The sequence below is a fragment of the Cydia pomonella genome, chromosome 21 (assembly GCF_033807575.1).
Source record: "Cydia pomonella isolate Wapato2018A chromosome 21, ilCydPomo1, whole genome shotgun sequence".
NCBI lineage: Eukaryota > Metazoa > Arthropoda > Insecta > Lepidoptera > Tortricidae > Cydia > Cydia pomonella.
The window spans coordinates 5,763,413-5,788,838 of record NC_084723.1 but is presented as its reverse complement, the minus strand read 5'-3'; the positions used below and the strand labels follow the sequence as shown (position 1 = coordinate 5,788,838).

The 25,426-nt window shown below is 38.2% G+C and overlaps 1 protein-coding gene across 4 annotated transcripts in view; it reads left to right on the top strand.

The window, feature by feature from the left end:
* The first annotated feature begins 1,161 nt into the window (after positions 1–1,161).
* LOC133529633 (protein glass) overlaps positions 1,162–25,426 on the top strand; it is a 26,841-nt gene continuing 2,576 nt past the window's right edge. The window contains exons 1-9 of one of the 4 annotated variants that reach the window (XM_061867389.1): positions 1,162–2,620; positions 9,075–9,226; positions 10,628–10,815; positions 15,217–15,334; positions 17,540–17,692; positions 20,687–21,079; positions 23,028–23,245; positions 23,798–23,881; positions 24,247–24,351. In XM_061867389.1, the coding sequence (XP_061723373.1) occupies positions 9,119–9,226; positions 10,628–10,815; positions 15,217–15,334; positions 17,540–17,692; positions 20,687–21,079; positions 23,028–23,245; positions 23,798–23,881; positions 24,247–24,351 (1,367 nt within the window). In that variant the 5' untranslated portion in view covers positions 1,162–2,620; positions 9,075–9,118. Of the gene's footprint in view, positions 2,621–9,074; positions 9,227–10,624; positions 10,816–15,216; positions 15,335–17,539; positions 17,693–20,686; positions 21,080–23,027; positions 23,246–23,797; positions 23,882–24,246; positions 24,352–25,426 lie in introns of all 4 variants that reach the window. The other 3 variants (XM_061867388.1, XM_061867387.1, XM_061867390.1) reach the window with 3 other exon arrangements.

The window sequence follows — 25,426 nt, the reverse complement described above, 5'->3', positions numbered from 1 at the left end:
TCGATAATTGCCATATTATACCTTCGTTGGGGTCAATCTCATGTAGCGCCAACACGTACACAATTTAATCACCTATTTTAGATAGAGTATAGGAGACAGAGCGCTTAAAAATTATCCCCAAATGCGCATACTAGCGTCGAAAATTGGCATTCTTGCGTCCGCACCTCCATTTGATTGGTCATAATTTTACAATCGAATCGAGTGGGATCGGCGAGGCAATTCTATTTTTTTATTGCGTCCACACTGGTCTACACGTGGCCTTTAATATTTCTCCAAAATTGTATATAAAACGTGCTCAAAACTTTTTTATTTTTGCCAACCTCAGTAGACAAACTGTCTGCAGGGGCTTCACAGCAAAACAGCCCTTTCATCTCGTTTCTGAATTCAAACGCGTCATTATAAGGCTTTGTTTTATAAGGGCCGAACGTCGGCAAATTTGGCAGTCCAAAACCAAGCTAACTCTGAACATCTCTTAGATAGCTCTCTTAGAGATATTTACACCTCTAAATAATTTAAGATATATTTTTTGCATCTGTGTTTTTAAAATATTATTTCTTTTTTTTTTGACATTGAGATACTTTATACATCTCAAAGGAATAAATACTTTAGTTTGCATTGATATTTTCAGTTAATTGTATTTTATAATTATTGATGTCCTTTTTTTGTTTGTATGTAAATTCCACGTGGACGTGTAAAAGTGCTCTTGCGACCTGCTTATTTGGAATAAATGAAGTTGAAGAACTTGACACCCACGCAGCCGAAGAGGCTAATACCTAAGTGTACCTAGTATATTATAGTCGGGGACCCCCCCTCCCAGAGAATAAAATTTCTAACTAAATGTATGCCATCGGCCATATGAATTGCCCCCCCCCCCCCCTCCCGCTAGCTCATCAGCTGGTGACGATCTTCGTAGCAGTGTCTAAAAGTGGCTAGGATGTAATTGCCGTAGCGAATTGTCTCCGAAGAACCAATTTAAGCTTGACTTCAAAATCCGTAACGAATATTTGTAACTGGAGATCACCAATTCGTCTGAAATTATGCGCCCAGTTAAGGCTGATAATAGGGTTAGGGGCTACAAAACAAAAAATAAATAAATAAAATTTAAAAATAACAGGGAGAAATATTTTAGCGTTAATTTTAAAAGTTATATTTTGATGATTTCATGAAATATCCGTTTGAAATGTAACCTGCATTAAAAAACCATCATTAATTTATTATTTATTTATTTATTGATATTTAGGACAACAACAGCCGTAAATAAAAGTTTTACATGTGAGTGATTATATAACAGATGGCCGATGATCCATTAATTACATTTTACTTAGAATAACGTAAGTCGTAAGTAAGAAAGTTTAAAAAAGACAGTGTGATCATCACAAAATGCTCATCATGAATTATGGGTTAACATTATTTATTATAACAAACAACTTTGTCAGTAGAAAATGGCGCGAAATTAAAATTTTCTATGGGTGAACAATTTACCGCGTACATTTTTAAATTTGCCGCCTTTTCTACTGACGGAAATTGTTTGCTAAACTATATTTGATTAAGTAAAATATCTGAATATTAGCAATGCAATTTTCCCAAAGCTTGTCTAACAATGTCAAAATTACTGACACGACTCGTCGGCTGGTAACCCCAGTCCGAGTGTCCCGTTTATTTTCGCATCACTGAGTTGATCGCTACCTCTACCTGGGTGGCCGGTGCACTGCTGACTGCACATCCCTAATCGAAACTGATATTGGGATCATGTTCATCATTCGGATATACTTCATTCAGTATTTACGATATCATTAATTAAAACTACTTATGTTAATTGATGATCTTTGTACCTTCGATGACATAACAATAATTTGTTTGATACCCGTCTATTCGAAAGCAATACTAAAAATCAACACACTCTCCTAGTTACGAAAATCGTGTAAAATACAGACTGTTTTATGGTCTTATGTTTAATGCAACTGAAGTCCCTTGTTGGGCGCCAAAAAATTCCATGGACAAGGTTCTTTATTATTATTTTAAATGCCTATTATAAAAGCTGAATGCAGCAGCTACAAGCTCTTATACAAAATGTTCTTCTTTTTGTTTTTTTTTATATAAATTAATAAATTGACCGTGGGAGTAAGTAATAATCAAAGTTCATACGCACTTATCATCATGTAAATCAACACCGACGATTAAGTAGCAATTATTCACCATATTACTTATCTAAATAGTATCAGATCGCTAAACGGTCGTCGCCACAAAAACAACGCCCGCCAAGTTAACCCGATACGCGGTGACAGCTTTCCCGCGCTACAATATGTCATGTTTTTTTTCAGCCGAGGGGTTGGATACAAACAGCCAATTACGGCAGGGGCGGGTTGCACTTAGCACACTCGGATGATAGCCATTTAGTCACCAACACTGGCTGTAAGGGTTCGTCCGTCAAAATGCTAATTAAAAAAAAATATATATTTTTAATCGAACGCCGGTGTTGCCAACGCGCATGCTTTAACAAATATGTTTAATTTAATTAGCGCGCTAAGGTGTTTGGTGATACAGTGATTTGTGTAGATAAAAAATTATTGAAGTTGTACCTATTTCCTGGAGTTTGTGATTGGATTTTCTTGTTTAAAAGGTAAGTATTTTAGTGACAAATTCTTTGAAATAGCGACATACATAGTATACTAGCCATTCAAGACTTTTAATAATTTAATTAAAATGTGACAGACATAGCACCACATCGCAAAAACCAATACTCCTTTTTAATTATTAGCTTAGTCAAGTTACTGGGCATACATACATTAATTAACATTTAACCAAAAATGGATTTTTCAATCAGACAATTCCGAGAGTTAAAATTATTTGAAAGTACCGGTCGGCCTACTATAAACTTTTATTTTTGTGTAATCGTAGGCATTGGTGGCTGATGGGTATTTTGTTCAGTGGATAAAAAATCTAAATGAATACAAGATATAAAGCAATTGCACAGATAGGTCAACGGTAATCAGAACAATACCTATTAAACTAATTGTTCGTCCCCTGAATAGTCTTCTTCTTTTATGGGATGAATTTAAGGAATACGTTGCTTCGTGTTTTTTTCAGTAATTTTAATTATATAAAGAAAGCTCTAAAACATATTAGGAATTAGGATTAACAATTTAACAAGAGTCGGCTCTGATGGTGACGCTAGATTTGATCTATTAATATTGCCAAAAACATTTGGTTCCAATTTTTGTAAATCGATAAGATTATCATTAATAAAACGATAATTAGATATATTTTAATTGCTCACATAGCGATGTTAACTGGTTTAATATAAGTACAATACTTTATCACTTGGAAAGGATTAACTTTTAATTAAATCAATTAAATTGTTAATAAAAATAAAGAACATTAAAAAAAGGAATATCAAAAAGTTGCAGAAAAACGCAAATGGAACAAAAATTATTGGGGAACGAAAATGTTGGGTAGGTAGTTAATATTTTATCGGAATTGGAAGACATTCCATCTAATGAAATGGATAATTCAGAAACTGGGCGCACCTACATTTTTTTAAGCGACCAGTTATACGAAAAACGGTTTGTTAAGAATAGTAGATTGTTAACCAAGGGATAAAAGGCACTCATATCTGACGAGGTCGTTTGGCCAATAGTCCGAGACTGAAATGGTGCCTTTCACCCGAGTTCAATTTATATTCTACTTTTAATTTTGAATACGAGGAAAGTAAAATAAAGATGTATTTAAAAAACATGAAGTATAAACATAGTATTTCTTGAGGGATCTTTTAATTAACAATTAAGGTAAAAGTATAGTTATTTATGAAATGGGGAGTTAAATATCAGAATGGAAATTGTACAATAAATCAATCAATCAATCAACAAAGAAATTTTCAATTGTTTATCATAAAAAAAAAATAATAAACCTACTTGGAAAGCGAAATGCTCTAGTGCAGAAACGTATCACTTTCTGTACACTTTGTAGAACAAAAATGACCCATTTTCAGAGCATGAAAAATTAAAACAAATTTCAGTGTTTTCACACATTGATGGTGTACCTAATTTATTATTAGCCGGGAAGAGTATTTCACTGCTGAGCGACTGCTTTACAGATTCCTTTTTAAATACCCACGTTGCCGTGAAAATTACCGCTACCGATCACTAGAGCTTCAATTCTTCGAACAAAGTGAGAGTTCAAAAAGTTCTTCACAACTTTTCGGATTCCATTGTGTTACAAAAGTTAATCATAAAGACCTTAGCGACTGTAGCGCTGATAGGTTTCATCTCAACGCATGGGTATTACAATACCTATATAATATTTATTACTGGTCCCCAATGTCCCCATATCATTATGCTTTCCTTGAATAAAATCCACTTTAAATTGTTCAAAATTAAACGTTGACATGAGAAAATTCGTTGTATCCTGCCGGAGGCTCAGGAAGTAAACCCGACACCGCAACCTGCCATGATATTGAGTTTATGCACAACTAAGCGCATCATCCAAGGTTGACCAGTAGGTACCAGTGCGTTGTTATCCCCGACTGTCCTGTATTGTCACGAATTTAGAGGTCAAGCTGTATTAGGACGCGAGTTTGCTGTCCAGAGAAAGTGGTTTGTGAATGAAAATCTTTTCCAAATATAGTAGAATTCACGTACTGAAAAAAAATATATCCAATTTTAATAAGTTTCATGTCTTATAAGGTTTTTGAAATAATTTAAATACTTTTGACATTGTTCATTGTATTAATTTCCGGACCAAAAATACCAAAATACAACTAAAGTGGAGTTGAATAGAAAATACAAATAATGTAAATGTAACAAACCAATTTACATTTATTTCTTTGTAATCTCGCTTTTTTGTGGACAATCATGATATTATTAACAGTTTATAGACTTAAATCTTTCATTTGTATCAATTGCTAATTATAATATAATTAATTATTAACACTTAAATAAAAACAATTTTCGTAAAACCTTTTAAGGTTATATTAGGTAGGTACGTCAAATGCTAACAAAATCTATCATATTTGTTTACATTAAGTACCTTTTTATTGAACTCCACTTTATCATGAAACCTTTTTTTACAAGCTTTTATTTCGCTTGCCCTGTTATGTATGTATTTTAGTGTGGGCCAAATCTTGGAAGCTAAATTTGACCCAATTCCCGATTTCCGATTGAGTTGAAAATTTGCATTCATGTGTAAGTCGGGTCACAATGCAATATTATTGTACCATCGAGCTGATCTGATGGTGGCCAATGAGCTCTGCGATGAAACAACGCAATCTAATTGTATTTGGGGTTTTTAGAATTGTCTTGATTAATATTAGTTGCCTGAGTAAGAAATGTACAGTTAGCGACAAAAGCTTGTACCAAAACTTTTTTTTTGCCAAAAACTATTTTTTTTTATCTATACAATTGATCTAAATATTGAGCAATAGAATTTATTAGATTATTTTTGGTAATGTGTTAATAGGGTTGTTTCGATTTTTTTTGAAACGCTTGTAATACGTTCTATATTAACCAAACGTTGCCCTAAAATTTAACTGCTACCCTAAAAACGGCTTTAAATATGTTAAATTAACAAAATATATTTTGACCCATGCTTTCGCGCCCAAAACGCTCTTTGAAAATTGTTTTACGTCACAGTATGTCACAGTTTACGGTTTGACATATAACTATGTACATACCAAAAAATAAAGTAGGTAAGTATATAGGTACATACACACGTAACACCAAGGCCCCCCATTGTCTGTTCTCAGTACAAAATTTGATACTCAAGCCGTTGCCATTTAGGTGGTGGGCAAGCTGTGTATGCGTGCGTGTGGGTTTTTTAAAAAAATTTCAGAAGTAGGTAGTTATGATAAATATACCTAACCAGAACCACTATCTGTCTGACGGTCAAAAACTTAGTATGTTGTTTTTAAAAATTTTCTCTTAATAATCTTTAATAGAATCAAATGGTCTTCACAAAACAGTTCAACTGATGGGGAGGAAATTTTGAAAATTATGACGATTTTAGATGTTCGTAAAATCGTCATGGTTATCGTTTTCTAGGTTTTAGGGGGTGCGTATTTCGAAAATGAAAATGTAGTTGACCGGGCCGGGATCGGAACCGCTGGAAATAAATAATAATGACGTTACCGAAGGGTTTAAACATACTGATCTAATCTTTCACCTTTTTTACAGAGTAATTACTAAAACGGGACTTATCGTGTATAAATTAGTTTTAGTAGGACGGCATTTTCCTCGTGTTCTGAGAGAAATATTGTTTTTATATGCTATTGAGTACAGTTTTTGTAATTAAAAGGGTTTCAGATTATAATAATAAGTATTAATTATAGGTAGAACCTTGTAGGTTCCTTTTAAAAAAATAGGAATTATGTTGGTTATAGGATGGTATTAAAATTCAAGATTGGCTCAATATCGGAATTCCGGAATGAATACCGGTATTGTAGATGAACATTTCAAAATAATTTTCTGATTAAAAGTATATAGTTAAAACGTCAATAAAAATGGTCCGTTATTAATTTTTATTAGAAATACTAAATTATTAACCGATTCTTGTATTAGGTATTTACATAAAACCAGTGCCGGATTAAGATATTTTGATGCCCTAAGCATTTCTAAACCATGGTGCCCCCTCATCAAGATTACATTGAACTTTCTTAGTAAATTGAGTGACGTTTATTGCCGCATTACTGCTGAGAATAGACTTTCAATCCGTCACATCATTTTATCACGGAAATTGACAGTACTGCAGCAGTAATGTAACAGTAGGTAAGGTCAAGTGTAAGCAAATTCGAAGACCGTGTTTCGCATAAGGCCGTAAACCAAGCCAACCAATATCGAAGTGTAAGCGAAGACGTAAGACAGGCCGTACTCCGTACAGGGTTTTGCAATCTCTATAGCTAGAGCTTTCCTGCGAAGCTCATTCATGTGAGGGCAAAGGCAGGCCTTCAGTACGGGCTTAGCCATGTCTTAAATAGCAAATTATTGACCTGACCTGACGTTTCAAGGACGGCGTTGTCCCCATGGTCTCGGAGAAGACTGGGTAAAGTCGACATCATTATCTTGATGTTGGAGGTAATTTTGGAACTTAATCAAACGCGATTAAGTCCCGTTTTCTTAAATAATAATGTGTCACAATTACCTAGGCCAATAAAATTAGATTTTTTCGAATTTGGTCCTAAAAATGCGTATAATCCGAGTTTGCTCCATCCCAGGAGGTGTGCTGGTAAATGTTTCCTCTTTTTCAGTTTTTTTCTTGTAAATCGAAAACGGTACGTCCGTTGGAAAAATTGTTCTAATTATGACTAAAATTGATATCTGAGGATCTGAAATGTAATTTAACTATGTTCTTGCAATAAAATTTATTGATTGATTGAAGATACCTTAATATGTATTCGTAGTAAATTGTAAAAAAAAAGATCCGAAAACGCCTTACCAGTGTCTGATCCACCAAGTGCTATGGTTTGGCAATCCAAAGGAAAAAAATATATCCTAAGGATCCCAAAAGGTATGCACACCTCTTGGGATGGAGTAAACTCGGATTACACCCATTTAAGACCAAATGAAAGTATTAAAACAATTTCCAGCTTGCTGGGAATTAATTATTATTTATTATTATTTTTCGATCTAATTTGATCGGCCTAAATCATGAAACTTTAAATCAGTGTTTTTAAAAGCAAAGGATGAGCTTTCCATAAGGCTAAACGCGCGGAGCGTTCACTCGGCGCTGACGGATAGGCCAAAGGTCGAGCTGGCCAGGCTTGAATTTGACCAATGACGAGGTAAGAATGGCTGGAGGTCCGGAGCGTCCGATCGCGGCGCGTTATCATACAATACAACCAACGGCGAGGTGTGAGCAAAGCAGAAGGCCCAGCTGCGAGAGAGGACTTGGATTTGGATCCATAGCCAAGTGAAAGTGAGGCAGTTTGCATAAAGTAGAAGGCCTAGCGTCGCATAAGACTTAACGCCGAACTGCAAAAGAGTGGCTTGAAATCGAACCTATGTAATCACGGTTCTTCTACTGCTCAGCCTTTGGCTTACCTCGAAAGCGCAGCTTGATAAGATACTTTTAGTTTTCGGCCTTCGCGGGGCCCTTTATAACACTTTGACAATTAGGTCGCAGGATCACGGCTCTGCAGAAACTCGGCCTGGCCGACACATCTGGTGTGCAAGAGAGCAAAATTCGCTACAAAATCGGTAATCTACGTCGAGAAAATCAGTTGGCCACAAGCCCGACGGTAAGATTTTTTGACCATGAGCTTTGAGGGCCTCCGCGTAAGGTTGGAGATGTGCTTACGTGTCCTCACTCTCTTACGAACCTTCGTTATTAGATGGGTAGACACATACCAAAAAGTTTCGTGTACATAAGTACTACACTACGACTGCGATGCTGATGCAGCCTGTGCGTTTTTTTTCCTACGATTTTGGTGCCCCCCTAGACGTGGTGCCCTAAGCAAGTGCTTATTTTGCTTAATGGTTAATCCGGCACTGCATAAAACTGAACTAAAACGTTCCAATATGGGAATTCCGATATTCCGCTATAGTAAAAATCGGTCCGCTATTCCGGTATTTTGTGAATTCAGAATACCGGTAGCAGGCATACCGGTATTCTGAAGTAGGTATATTCATAGTATTTCCTAGGTTAGGTTAAAAAAAAAAAATTTAACTGTTTATTTCTTGTATTTTGAAGTTTTACATCAGTACATGTTCCGATACTTAGCTTAATCTATAGCTTAGGTGTTTGCAGTTTTCAAATTTCATCAATGTAAATAGATATATACGAGTATAATACTCTTTACTGGCACACCTCAGTAAAAAGATGCAAAAGAAATGATACAATTGATAAAATGTAGAGGCAGACAACAGCTATTAAAATAATTTTAATCTGGCATCAATATCCAGCGTTCAACACCTCACAACTTTCTTTTTAAAGTAATGAATAGTAGGTAACTACAGAGATATTTCGATTTTAATCTTAATATGACCCAGTTTATTATATATGCTACTTTACTACCGCTACCTACTTATATAATAGCGACCCGGCATCTCCCCACAGCATCCCTAAATATAAAATCTACATTACAGGCATGCCCAAGTAACGCCCCTGCGCGGCGCGATGTGCGCGCGGCATGGAGTACGTCCCCAACAACCCCCAGTTCGGGCTCGAGCTGTGCTGCGACCCGCTGCAGTGCCGCTGTCTAGAGCCGCCTTTAAGAGAGTTGGACGACTGTTGCCAGGTATGTGTTACTGTGGCATGGATGTCCCCAACAACCCCCAGTTCGGGTTCAAACCATGCGACCCACTGCAGTGCTGTCTCTAGCCACTTTTGAGAGCGATGGACGACTGTTACCAGGTCGGTATGTCTTATTGACCTTATTGTGATATGGATGTTTCCAACAACCCCCAATTCGAACTCGAGCTATATTGGGACCCGCTGCAGTGCCGCTGTCTAGAGCCGCCTTTGAGAGAGTTGGACGACTGTTACCAGGTATGATACAAGAGTATACGGGACATCTATAGATATACCCCAAGAACACAATGTTTTAGTTTAAAGTGCGACTTGCAGCAGAGTTCCTGTCTCTAGCCACAGCTAAGAGAGTTAAACGACTCATGTCAAGTATAAATAAATAATAAATAAATATTATAGGACATTATTACACAAATTGACTAAGTCCCACAGTAAGCTCAATAAGGCTTGTGTTGAGGGTACTTAGACAACGATATATATAATATATAAATATTGATAAATACTTAAATACATAGAAAACAACCATGACTCAGGAACAAATATCCATGCTCATCACACGAATAAATGCCCTTACCAGGATTTGAACCCGGGACCATCGGCTTCATAGGCAGGGTCACTACCCACGAGGCCAGACCGGTCGTCAATAAAGTATGATACAAGAGTACCCGGGATATCTATAGATATACCCCAAGAACCCACGATTCTGGCTCGACATGAAACCTAGCTTTCGAGCCACCGCTACAAGACGGACCCCTGTTGATGGGTAGCTATATAAAGTTTTACATTACCATGACATGAATGTTTCCAGAAAGCCCTAGTTTGGGTTTGTACTACCTGAATGATTGTTGCCAGGTAACCCACCACTCCAACCAGAACAACTCACCGCCCTACACACAACGTCAACGTCTCGATAGCTGATCCCCTAAACGACATTAAACAGATACAATGACAACCTTGCTACATAGGGTTGCGGTTCTGCGAAGTGCGAACTAGTGAATTCCCTTTAATCCCTTTGTTTCAATTAAAGTTGAGTTGTCCCAGAGCTGTAAAAGTCTATGTTTAGCCATCATACCATCTAGCCACCCAGATAAAAAATCTTTCATTCCATTTTATTATGAATCTTTATTTTGACAAATCAGAACTGCAGTTGTCTTGGCTTGTTTTGATTTCTGGGCGACTCAAAGTCAAAAGCATACGCAAGAAAATTACTCGTAGATTTGAAAAGTGACACAATTTTAGGTACATTCCTCGTTTATGATTGATAGATAACCTCTTTATAAGGGGCCAAGTCCATGGTGAATCGGTTAAACTAATGAACTGAAGTATAAATGTTACGTATCTAAACTTAGCAAAATATTCCAAAATAACAAAGATTATGTCTATGCAGCAGGAAAACGACAACTGCTGCACAGAAAATGGCGAGGATCTAAACGGTTTAGGAGACATCGCGCCGGCCATCGCGGACGATGTGAACGGCGACCCGGCCTGGGGCGAAGATATGGGATCCTTCTCACTACCGCCGCTGGAATTGGACCCACTGCCTTCCTTGTTCCCGTTTTCGCCTTGCTCAGGATACAAGTGAGGAAGAATTTAATATGTCTAAGTTCATATAAATGCTACTTACCCTGACTTCAGGCGAAGGTATGGACTCTTCATTACTTCCGCTAGAACGAGATACACTTTCTTAGTTTCCGTTCTCACCTTGCTTAGGATACAAAAGTGAGTAATCTGTTGTGTCTTAAAGCAGTCGAGGACTCAGGGTAAACGATACCATGACTTGGGGTGAAGATATGGGATCCCTCTCACTACCACCCTTAGAATTAGACCCGCTGCCTTAATTGTTCCCGTTCTCATCTTGTTCAGGATACAAGTGATTTGCCCCTAATGTACATATCTGCGCTAAACGAAGTTACCGCTTTCCGGCTCCGTCGGCCCAAAAATAGCATACACCTCGGCCAGTAAAAAAGAAAGCCTAAGATCACATGGTTTACAAATTCAAATCCGCAACGCAGGCTTCGTCATAGGTTTTGTCCCCTATGCTTTTTATTTTAATCTGGTTTCGAAATTAATTTATAAAGCGGCCGAAGTTATAGCGACCTGGCCTTTTCTCGAAAAGTTTTCTAGAAATCGATTCTCGCTTATGTCATCTCAGCTAGGGGTAGGTATATGGGGTATCAGTACATTCCGTATGATGTCCTGTAGGGCTAAGATGGTCGGCTCTTTATCATTTGTCACCATGCCTGTCACGTTCTAACAAGTATGTAAGCGCGAAAGTGACGGGCATAATAGTGACAAGTGATAAAAATGGAACCATGCTGCCACCGCTGAACACAAATATATATGAGATGACAAGCGCGAAAACTAAACTGGTTTTCAACTTTATGTACTTTTCTTATATTTCGACATAGCTGGTTAATTGTTTTTAAACATTGTATAACATTCACAGAATTTTTAACCGACTTCAAGATTTCAAAAGGAGGAGGTTATCAATTCGGTGTGTTTTTTTAATGTTTGTGACTTCATAACTCCGTCATTTCTGAACCGATTTTAAAAATTATTTTATTGCTGGAATCTATATATATACAAATTGGTCCCGTTTTGTCAAAACTCAGTTCTGATGATGGGATCCATGAGGAATCGAGGGAACTCTTCAAATATGAAGAGCATACATATAGTGATTTTTGTATTTTCATCAACAAATCAAGCATTTACATTTAAAAAGTGACATTTGATGAAGTGGAACTGCTGATGATGATCAGAATGGAACTCTTCAACGACGCATAGTTCACGTTTGGCGATTTGTCCTCTTCGCTGTGTTTGTGAAGCAAATTAGATTTTTAAGACAATTTTTTGTCAAGTTTGAGTTCTGACGATGGATTCCATGAGGAATTGAGGATACTTCTCAACGCTTTTAAGCAAACTTATAGCCATTTTTAATATGATTTCATGCATGGTGTGAAATAATTTATTTTAAATATAGTCGAATACCCTATTGAGGGTATTTTACCAGTTTTTTTAATTTCATTGTATGAAATCCAAAATCAACAATAATCTTTCTCTCATTGAAGTCGTTTTTTTTTCTTAAAAATTATGGTATAAAATTTGGAATAATCCATCAGTCATTTCATTTATACATACACTTTCATAGGATTTCTTGAGTTTACTTTCAATTAACAATTTAGGTAAAATTATCGTTATATATGGAATGGAGAGTTAAATATCAGAATAGATATTGTAAAACAAATACATTTAAAGTCAAATTGAAATTGCATATAAAAAAAGAATATAAAACTTACTTGAAAAGTAAAATGCTCTAGTGCAGAAACGTATCCCTTTCTGCACACCTCATAGAAAAACAAACCCTCTTTCAGAGCTTGAGAAATGAAAACGATTTTTGCCTTATATGTCAATACTTACTGCAATACTTGAGGTTCAGATAATCTTTGGGAAATAATCTGATTTGCTATCAGATCGCAGTAGAAGAAATTAAGTTTAAGGCAAAATTTTCATTTTTGGTACAAGCTTTTATCGTTGACTGTGCTTTTCTTACCAAGGGTAACTAATACTCATCGATACAGTTCTAAAAAAAACCCAACCACAATTAGGTTGCGTTGTTTCATCACAGCTAGAGCTCCCATGGCCACCTCCTGTCTCCATCATCAGTTCAGCTTGATGGTGCCATAATATTGCTTTGTCACCCCACTTACATTTGTATGCAAATTTTCAGCTCAATCGGGAAGTGGGTAACATTTAGCTTCCAAGATTTGGCCACACATACATACATACATACAAGGGGCATAACCGGGCAAGTTAAATAAAATATTGTAAAAAAAATAACGGGTTGCACTCCGGGAGTGCCGGCAGAAGTGAAAACTTGAATATTAACGTTGTGCATTTTTAATATTTTGGAGGAATTGAGTAGCAGTTTTATAAAAAGAGATAATTCTCTATTATACCTTTGACGACCGGTTTGGCCTAGTGGGTAGTGATAGTGACCCTGCCTACGAAGCTGATAGCTGATGGTCCCGGGTTCAAATCCTGGTAAGGGCATTTATTCGTGTGATGAGCATGGATATTTGTTCCTGAGTCATGGATGTTTTCTATGTATTTATACATATTTATATATTATATATATATCGTTGTCTAAAGTACCCTTAACACAACCTTATTGAGCTTACTGTGGGACTTAGTCAATTTGTGTAATAATGTCCTATAATATTTATTTATTTATACCTACGTAAACAAATCTGAGTGTGGAAGATATTTTGAAATGCGAATTTTAGTGTTAATATATAACATATACAGAGTAATTCATGAGACGTGAGCAGGACTACACAATCAGTAAATGTTAATGAATCGTTCACCATCATATTAAGTAATACAATCACGCTTCTTTTCTGTTCTTTAACTTTTTGATAAGGGAAAATTTGAGTGTCTACAATCATGGGCACCCAGCAACTCTAAGATACAATACAACAGAATTAACAAAGATTAAACTTCTTTAATCGTTATGACAGCACTTTGATTATGAAGAAAATAAAGTCACACTTGAATGAGATACGATTTTTCAAAAGTAATCAGGCTTCGATGACATTAAGTTTGCACGTCATCACGATGTCACATGTCCGTCTTACGAATTTTCAATCTGACGGTCACGTGACCTGACGCGACTGACGGTCACGTAACCTGACGCGAGTTTATCATTTTTTCCCCATCACAAAACGTGCACAGCGCCGCTAAAGAAGTTCAAATAATGTTTGATCGTTAAACTTAGAATCATAAATTATTTTTTTAAATTTTACTTCGCTCAAAAGTAACTTTACGTTTTTTGTTTATTTCTCACTGCACCCACCTTGACGTTTTCAGTTTTGCCCAATGGTTGAGGACTGGTAGAGAATGCCTATAGTGGCATTAAGTCCGCCTGTTGTAGGTACAGTCAGTATCAAAAGTAGCTGATCAAACTACGCGTCATAAATATCTACCATTCTGTAACAACTTACCAAAAAGTGATGATTCCATATGTAGAACAATTAAGATTGTAATAAATATACTTTTGAACTTGAATTTTAGAGATTTGCCTGTATTTGGAAAAGTTATCTGGAATATCAGATACTTTCAGCGCGTTGTTTTATCCGCTACTATTGATGCTGACTGCACATAGGTACTCTTTTTTATGTGCAATAAAGTTTAAGACAAATAAATATATAATAATATAGTCATATAATGGCGGCCGGCGGATAGTAACCAAACAACCATTCTCGAATAAGTTTTTTTTATTTATTTATTTAATATTTGATTCAGGCAACAAGGCCCATATTACAGACGGTATTTACCTTACAGACTAACATATATACATATACATTTTATAAAATTACAAAACCTCCGCGTGGCTCCGTTGAATCGGCTGCTCTTGTGTCGGATTCGGCAGTTTGCCCCGGAACCTCAGAAACACCCTTCGGCCAGAAGTCGGCGCATTCGACGGTCCCCTGCAGCGGTCGCGGCACGCGCACAACAAAAGAGTTGAAATGCACGTAGTGGCGCGCTCGAAGCTGGAACACCCTTAGCGTGTAGCCGGTCTTCTGGTGTACATACTCCACCACTTCAGCAGCCGTGGCGGTGTAATGCAAGCCACCGATGATGATGTGTTGTCACCGAGCCATTAAGAAGTTGCCATACAAAACTAAGTTGGCCAATTTTTCCGCCATCTTGGATTTTTCCCAAATTTTTTTCATAGGAATCTAGAGGCCTGTATCTCCCGTCATGCCAAATTTCAGCGCGATAGGTCTTTATGTATTAAGCAAGTACACTTACACGATAATGATACACACACTACAAATTAGTGTGAGTTTTTTATTGAGAAACCAAATATTTTCTTATATATATTATAACTAAGCGATTTTCCATCCACCCATTTCCCCCGGCCACCATTTTCCATAAATACTACATACCAATAAACACTATTATTTCATTTCCGCTCAGCAGGAACAACGGGAGCGAATGCCGCGAAAGGGGAGGCGGCGATGCAGCAGACGTCCTGCTCTCTCTCAAGCATGCCGTCGTTCACGGGGACTGTGCCGCCGAAACTGTACACCCACAGGTATAGTCATCTCTGTCACGCTCTCACCCCCTTGGCAAGGGTTCCTATTGCCTACCGAGCGCAGGCGATTCGGACTAAGAGTGGGTAACTGTGATCCGTGACAACTATATTGAAAGCGCACTTATAGTGGTTTGTCTGAGACTTTGAAATATCTTTACTTCATAGGTTTTGGAATAACGTTAGGTAGGAGTAGGTCAGAATGATGTTTTTATAGCCATCTTGTTCGCGCAAAGGGTGGAAGTATGAAAATAATAATTGTAATTAGAGTTGTGAGGGAATTTCGGGGCTTCGTATTTTGGTAGCGGCGGATATTGAAATGCTATATGGGATTTTATTTGCAGTTTAGATCATTTCGCGTTGTATAATAGTTGAGATTATCTCTGTAAAAATCTGGTAAAATAGGCGATTTTGAGTACAAATCAGTTATCATTTTTGATTTCCTATGCAAGCTGCAAGATACATGCTGGGCTACCTACATTATAGGGTATCTTATAGAACCTAGATCTATGGCCCGATTCGAAGGATGAGTTACGATAATGATAAGTTCTCATTTAGATATCGTTTGTATGTAGTATAATTGATTGACAGAAGCAGCTTGATTCGGGCAGTCAATGTCACTTTGACGTTAGAAATATCTAATCGTAGATAGATCTTATTGGGACCACTGCGGAATCGAAATAAACGTCACTTGTGACATGTCGTTTAGTTATCGATCTTTCCAAGATCTTAAACGTGTCTTAATCATTCTTCAAATCGGGCCGTAAATAATCAAATATCTCCGAACGCTACGCCGTAGCATATTACCCCCGTAGCGGCATTCTACGTTGGGTACGTAGCGAGCGTAATTAACTCATTCACCGACGAGCTACGCTCGTAGCGCTGCCTAGTAGCCGATAACAAGGGTTTCCCGGTATGTAGCGGAAATGCTTTGTAGAGGCAAAATGACTTTAGCATTAGCACTGAATGGGTTAGTTCCGTAAGCTTCTGATATGCGACATTGGCTTTAAATGGAATAATGGATACTAGACGTAAAGGACAATTCGAACTTGTACTGACGTCATACTGATATTAGAATGATATTGGAATCATATCATTTAGCTGTCATTCGCGCATGATTCACGTTCGAATTAGCCTGGATACTGATATATATACTTATTACGTTTTAAAAATTTACCGTAATGCCTTTATTTATAGTGTTGCACAAAAATGTATAGCAGGAGATTTCCCGATTTTAGCAATTTAGATTATTGTAAGCTATTTAAAGTAGGTTACAAGTACGGCATTCAAATTCCTAAAGGTCTTTATTGATTTGATATCTATTACTAGGCTAGAAGGCCGTTTATAAAACAAGGCAGCCCCATATGCCGAGGTTTAGCTCGCTAGAATGGTCTTTATGAGTAGGCCGAGTTTCTGGGCGGTCCATATTGGAATACCCTCCTCCAATTGAGGGGGTATTTAAATCTTCTCGGGTCAGAGGTGTAGGGTTAGAGCCGGTGTAGCTTTATTTGACGTTCATAAGCGCATTGGAATATGTCTACTTGAAGAATAATAGTATAGTACATTGTGCAACGGAGGCGGTAAGTGAAATATTGCACGAGAGTCTATATATTCACGACAGCCGAAGGCTGGCGTATTCTTAAATATGGTGACATTTCAAATTATCCGCCATATTGTCATGTTTTGACAGTTTAGGAATCGAAGGCACGCAGACCTATCCCGACCTTCAGCCACAGTTGAAAATTGTGTAAAAATATTCTAAACGGCTATTAAATTAATCAAATTAAATATTTTAAAACATTATAAAACCTTAATATTTTAAAAGTAAATCTCATTTATACCTAGTTAATTAATTCGTATGAATTACTAGCAAAAAAATTAGGAGTACTAGGGAGTTATATTTTTTTTTCACAATCCATAACTCCCACGGTAACAAATATAGGCCTTTGTCCTTCAGTACACCTGCATGAAATAATATCTTTTTCGAGCAAGCATCTTTATCTTTAGGCAATTTATTTAAACTTTATTGCACAAAATAAAACTTATCGTACAAAAGGCGGACTTAATGCCAAAAGGCATTCTCTACCAGCAATCACTGTTTAAAGAAAATTAAATAGAGTCGACGAACTGATTAACTTTAGTATGATGTAAATAATTTATGGCAAAAAGTTACGAAAGTAGAATATTAATAATTAGTCTATTGTTAAGATGATGGTGAACGGCGGCAGCGGTTACCCGTATTACGAGCACTACGGCGGAGCGCCCCTCTTCCCGACCATGTCCGTCAACGTGTCCATGAACATGACCATGCACGGCTGCCCGCCCGACCAACTCTGCTCCCAGGTACTACAGGATCCACAGGTAACACCACCTAAGCGTACTACGAGTACTACCGCGGAGCGCTCTCCCCGACCATGTCTGTCAACGTGTCCATGCACGGCTGCCCGCCCGATCAACTCTGCTCCCAGGTACTACAGAATCCACAGGTAACACCACCTAAGCGTACTACGAGTACTACGGCGGAGCGCTCTTCCCGACCATGTCCGTCAACGTGTCCATGAACATGACCATGCACGGCTGCCCGCCCGACGAACTCTGCTCCCAGGTACTACAGGATCCACAGGTAACACCACCTAAGCGTACTCTACGAGTATTATGGCGGAGCGCTCTTCCCGACCATGTCCGTCAACGTGTCCATGAACATGACCATGCACGGCTGCCCGCCCGACTAACTCTGCTCCCAGGTACTACAGGATCCACAGATAACACCACCTTGTCCATGAAGTCCATGCACGGCTGCCCGCCCGACCAACTCTGCTCCCAGGTACTACAGAATCCACAGGTAACACCACCTCAGCGTACTACGAGTACTACGGCGGAGCGCTCTTCCCGACCATGTCCGTCAACGTCTCCATGAACATGACCATGCACGGCTGCCCGCCCGACGAACTCTGCTCCCAGGTACTACAGGATCCACAGGTAACACCACCTAAGCGTATCTACGAGTATTATGGCGGAGCGCTCTTCCCGACCATGTCCGTCAACGTGTCCATGAACATGACCATGCACGGCTACCCGCCCGACTAACTCTGCTCCCAGGTACTACAGGATCCACAGATAACACCACCTTGTCCATGAAGTCCATGCACGGCTGCCCGCCCGACCAACTCTGCTCCCAGGTACTACAGAATCCACAGGTAACACCACCTCAGCGTACTCTACGAGTATTACGGCGGAGCGCTCTTCCCGACCATGTCCGTCAACGTCTCCATGAACATGACCATGTACGGCTGCCCGCCCGACCAACTCTGCTCCCGGGTACAAAGGAATCCACAGGTAACACCACCTAAGCGTACTACGAGTACTACGGCGGAGCGCTCTTCCGACCATGTCCGTCAACGTGTCCATGAACATGACCATGCACGGCTGCCCGCCCGACCAACTCCGCTCCCAGGTACTACAGAATCCACAGGTAACACCACCTAAGCGTGCTCTACGAGTATTATGGCGGAGCGCTCTTCCCGACCATGTCCGTCAACGTGTCCATGAACATGACCATGCACGGCTGCCCGCCCGACCAACTCTGCTCCCAGGTACTACAGGATCCACATGTACCACCACTTAAGCTGTCTTACTAAGTACGAGCACTAACGGAGCGCTCTTCCCAACCATGTCCGTCAACGTGTCCATAAATCTGACTATGCACGGCTGCCCGCCCGACCAACTCTGCTCCCAGGTACTACAGGGTCCACAGGTACCATCACCTAAGTCCTAAGCTGTCTTACTAAGTACGAGCACTAACGGACAGGGATCGGAACCGGTTATTTGCAAAAACATCGAAATAACCATATATTTCGGTTTATTTTATACTCAAAATGTAGGACTCAGTTGTGTTTTTAGATAACGACTTCGTATTATTAAATTGCCCGATTAGGAATGAAATAATTAACAAAGAACGAAAAAATACCGTTTTCGTTCCCATACAAAAAATACCGGTTTCCGATCCCTGCTAACGGAGCGCTCTTCCCGACCATGTCCGTCAACGTGTCCATGAACATATTATTACTATGTACGGCTGCCCGCCGGACCAACTTTGTTCTCAAGTACATAAATTTTCAAGAAACAACACAAGTCACGAGCATTTATATAAATCGGAGCGTGCACGACTGTCACGCAACCTAGTGTCCGCAATTCTAGGGGAAAACGTCAATTCACTACATCTTATAAAAGTACTCCAAAACTAAAAACTACTGAACGGATTTTCATACGACTTTCATCTATCAATAGAGTGATTCTTGAGGAAGGCTTAGGTATATAACTTGTTAAGGTTTTGTGTAAATTGTTTGAAATATAACGATGTAGTCGGAAAAAATCACGCTGGCTAGGAGCTTTAATCGAAAACGCTGCCTAATCCGTTTGAGCTATAACAACACAATGTATGGTGGGGTTGTTTCTCATTCATAGGTCTACAAAAAAGTCCGCGATGTGAAATGTCTATCTTTTAAGGATAACTTACTATATCCATTCTTAACTTCTAGAAAAAGATCACGTAATATGTGGCATTTGCAAAGCTATTTACATGGATACATTATTAACAATTATCAAAATATATACGTTAGTTATATTAAGCATTTCATACAGATTACAATGGTCCCTTACACCATATAATTTAAATGAATATTTCAGGAGTAATCGTAAATCAAAGTTTCATTTCGAGCCATATAATTGTACGAAATGTTAAAGACGCTATCCGCAGTTAGTTCAAATTTTTACCACCTTATGCGCTGGGATCGCTTTACTTACCCCCACCACGCACTTCGCACGGTCCCAATTGACCACTATTAGCAAATTTGTTGAATAATTTTACTTCGAACATAAAAGCGGTTGTGCTATATTCATAAAATTTTGTGGGCGATTCAATTTCTAGACACACATTTCAGGTTATTTTGTAGAATTTGCTACTTGACCTTTAACAGAAAATTATAACAGAACGTCCATCAACTAAAATGTTTCAAAATTGAATCTGAGAAAGTGGTCGGATGAAACGCTCGAATAATCACTCTTATTTAAAGATTAGCGGTACACAAAAATTGTGATAATACTACGAGTATGCTTACAGAGTAATATTAATAAGCTGATAATAACGGGGTATGTGGACTCTCGCATAAAAGGACCCCTAAGAGCTTCGGCACGTGTCGTCATTGTATCCAATGAATACATTAACGCTTTTTATAAGGAACCATCCGGGAATTTTCAAAATAGTAATTCATAGATTGAAGAAGATGTCTTGTTTGTGAAATTTGACTTCTATCTAGTTCTAGTAGTGCTTTACGCTAAAACCTCTCTCTTCCACAGGTCCAATGGAACCAAAACACCTCAGCGCCCTCAGTGAACGTGGTCTACCCGCAAACTCAGAACATGATAAGCCCAAACTCCTACCCAGCAGCCACTTACTCCTTCACCGCTGACTTCAGAACCCCCAACCAATCAGACCCTCTCATCACAGCCACGTCTTCGTTCAAACCTCTACAACTGCAAAATGCACAGAAGCAAAACAACTATCTGTTTCAACAGAAGAACTTTGCTGGGCAAAAGATGCAGTCGCTAAAAAGGTCGCCATCTAGGTTATTTGTTCAGGAGAGTCAGAAGGAACAGATCGGGAATGGGTATATATTGAATCATCAGGGACAGATGCATTCGCAGGAGTACGCGTATTCTGCGTGTGTTAATGCTAGTGGGAAAGTTCAGGTAAGATAAAATATGTACAGTATCGATATGATACGAAAAACGTGCCAAAAATATGTTCACACTATCTTAATATATGGGCAATAAAGTCGTGTATACATATTTTTGGTAAGTACTTTTTATCGATATTTTCAGAGTCACGATACCTACATATTAGTGGCATTTATTAGGTCAGGTGTGTAAGCACGGCACATATATAATAATAGTTCTTAACCAGGGTTCCATGATAACTATAGTAGAGTACATTTTATTTTCTTATTTATATTTCGTCGCTTACACTTGCTTCTATAGTTTGCTAGTTGTTATAGGAATTCCTTGATTTCTTGTTGTTTTTCCAGACTTCCTTATAACTCGTAAAGTTTGTAGAATTATAGAAGAATAATTTTCGGTAGCATTTCGTTCACTGAATCACGTTCCAAGAACGAACACAAACTTTTTTATACCTACACAATTTCCAATTGATTTATTGCAACATTTTATAGGTCTTCTTTGACTTTTGAAGTTTTGACTTAAGCAAAAGTCACGATCCACGGGTGAGCGTTTTAATTCAACTTTTCATTTATTATGGTCTGAAAGTGGGTCGTTGTTTTTCTATTAAGTGTGTGGTACGTTTCTGCACTAGAACATTTTACTTTCCCAGTATGGTTTTTCTTTTATATTACGATAAGCACAATTGAAAATTGATATTTAATTATGTTCAGGAGACCCAACAGCGTTAAACTTACAATAGGACAACAAGATTAATACAGAGAGCCAATTACAGGAACTCACAAGTAATTACAAAGTATATAAAAAAAAATGCTTACACTGACACACACACACACACACACATACATGGATTTGTAGTACAATTTCCATTCTGATATTTAACTTGTCCCCATTCCTTAAATTACGATACTTTTACCAAAATTGTTATTTGAAAGTACCCTCAAAAAATACTTTATACAAAGTAATTTTTTAAATACTCGTGTAGTATCATGTACTTACTCATGTCGTTTAAATACACTGTCACTGCGTTCGAGCGCCAAACTACCTCGACAGAAAAGAGTGCCATTCATCCCTTGGTTAATAGTCTACTATTTACTTAGACCATAGAGAAATAAGTAAAAATAGAGTGCTCACTCTATACCTCAATAAAAACCTATTTATGATAAGTTTTAAGCGATAAGCTTTGCCAAAACTGATTTGTAAAAAGATAAGTATAAGCTTAAAAAGTATTCAATAACACTTGCCATACCTCTCATACAACTTAATATTATTAAGTAAGGAACCTCATGTATGGAGTGACCATTCAATTCTTATTTATTTCTCTATGTTTAGACCTAAGTTTTATGTAGTACCATTTTTATACTGCGCGCCACTTTTAAGGTAGTTAAGCTACCTGCCTAGCTAAAAATATAACACTTGTCAATTGACGAACCTTTTACCCTATATATTTTTGAATAAGCTCGTATCTATAGACACACCTCAAAAACAAAAGTTTAAAAATGCATTCTGGTAATGGGCGCTTCATTCCAGATTTTTCAAAAAATACACGATTCAAGTGTCATCGCTTTTAGTTTTAAAAACTCTACATTTTATGATATAGGAGGCAAACGAGCAGACAAATCACCTGATGCCATAGACACCTGCAACACCAGAGGGGTTGTCAGTGCGTTGCCGGTCTTTAAGATTTTGTTTGTAGATTGTAGATGATGTGGGAGTACGCTCTTTTCTTGAAGGTCGTATGGGTCCGGAAATACCGCAGGCGACAGTTCATTCCACAGTTTAGCTAAGCAAGGCAAAAAGTTTCTGGACATAAAAAACAAACAAACAAAAATACCTACCTAAGATAGGGTAATGGTAAATTTTGCCATATAAAATCCAAGTGTGCCCTATAGACAGATAGACAGTTAAAAGATACACACACCCAGCCCTTAAGCATACTCTGCATAGGTACCATAATTCACAGGTAGGCGCACTCAGCGGCTGTTCAGAAGACGACGAGCAGAAGCCCAACCTCTGCCGCATATGCGGGAAGACCTACGCCCGGCCTAGCACGCTGAAGACGCACCTGCGAACGCATTCCGGGGAGCGCCCTTACCGGTGCGGGGATTGCAACAAGAGCTTCTCTCAAGCTGCGAACTTGACCGCTCATGTTAGGACTCATACAGGACAGAAGCCTTTCAGGTTAGTGATATAAGACGACCTCTCTCTTTTTAATTTAGGAGAGTGTTGTTTTATCGGTGCAACTTGACCGCTCACTCATACAGGACATTAGTGATATGAGACATCCTCTCTCTCTCTTTTTCTCTCTCATTCCGGGGAGCGTCCTTAGCGGTGCGGTGTTGCAATCACCTGCTCTCTCTCTGGTTGCTCGTCTATGACTAAACGACGTCTTGTGACGCGCTAGCAGAACTACATTAGGGACCTATTAGCAACTATGTTACTTTTATATGTTTACTAGTTTTATACTTAACTTGGTCTTAATCGATAACAATCTTCCCGACAAAGCTTGACTATGAACTTGGCTGTTTGTTCTTGACTACACAGGACAGATGCAGTTTTTGTTAGAGATGAAAGGAGGAATTTCATAATCAATCAATGAACATCCCTTTAGTCTCGTAGCTAAGCATATTCTTCTTGGGCCAGAGCCAGCCAGTCCACTACAATGGAGGACTACTAAGAAGTATGAGAAAAAAGGATGAGATAAATAGGTGTTCATACTATGTTTGTTTGCAGGTGCCCTATTTGCGATCGTCGGTTCAGCCAAAGCTCAAGTGTAACTACGCATATGAGGACACATTCCGGTGAAAGGCCATATCAGTAAGTACTTATTTTAAAACTTATCAAGGTCTTTCACGTTACGTAAACAATACGTAGTGGGACGTGGGTAGTAAGTTTTGAATAAGAGGAAGGAACTAATTACGAACTGTTATGAAGTAACAGTTTGTTTGATATACATATAGGTATCTAACGTTTCAACGGTTTCTCTCTCTAGCTATGTTGATTCATGCTTTTGTTTTCAAGTGTGAGATAGACAAGATTAATTAAAATTAAGAGTCCCATTTACATAACAGTCATACTAAATTCTTTTAATTTTAAGAAAGTTGCAGCTACTAATGGTAATTTTGAATGAGTTAGATCTTTTTTGTTCTACAAAAATATGACCATAACACTTTTTTTCTCAGATGTCGGTCCTGCAAAAAAGCATTCTCTGACAGCTCAACCCTTACGAAGCACCTTCGGATACATTCTGGAGAGAAGCCATACCAATGCAAACTGTGCTTACTTAGGTAAGAAAGTTATTTGAACTTTTTTCCGTTGAACGTTGCGGCTTTTGAAGGGAAATTTGGTTGTGTAGTCATAACCGTCGCTTTCTTCAGGGTTCTTTATATCGGTTCTGATCCCCACCGTTAAGACTTCTGAAGATTCAAGTTTAAAAAACATAATATATAACAGCTCACCTGAATCAAAATCTTTGACTACGTACACTAAACTGCAAAATGTCCCTATCAAAAATAATCTGGCAGGCAGCATTGTGAAGGACTGAATTAAGTGTTTTCTACTCGTCGACTGTAATGGTAGAATTAAGATTTCGTTATACCAAACTATAATTGCGTACTTTTCATGTATGGGCTCCCAACTCAACTAACTATAAGTATTTCTTTCGATACGCTGTAGTCAGTGAACGGAAATAAAACATGGAATCCGCATTTGAGAACATTACCGTTCAAATTCTCGGGCCAATTAGCACACATACACAATTACGCCCACATTTAAAAAAACAATACGTTTACAGAGCCTGTAATCAAAACTGATAAACGAAATAATAGTCATCTCTATTACACTAACGTAGGTACACAGATAAGTATAGATGAAATGCATATAATGTCAATAACTACCAATCAGCGACATTAATCCGCTAATACGCTTCTTGCTGTACGTACTGGCAGCTTTCGCGGTTCATATTTTGATTAGAATATGACGTAGACAGGGATAGGTTTAATGCCATAATAGTACATTACGATACAAGTGCGAAAAATAGGAAATTCGAAACGAGTGGCGATAAATTAAAACACGACCGAAGGGAGTGTTTTAAATCGACACGAATTGCGAATTACCTATTCGCACATGTATCGTACAACGTTTTACAGTACATATGGCCCTTTAAATGTTCGACACAGTAACATAATATGCTACTTCTCGCACTAGTGCTATAAAGTAGCCCCATATGTACTGTAATAGTAGTTTGAAGAACCAGTCAAATAATCCACGTATAATAATTTTAAAAGATAAGTAGTTAAATAGCTTCTCCGGTGATCATGATAGGTAGGTAAAGGCAGATTTTTTTTACAATTAGCTCGGGCA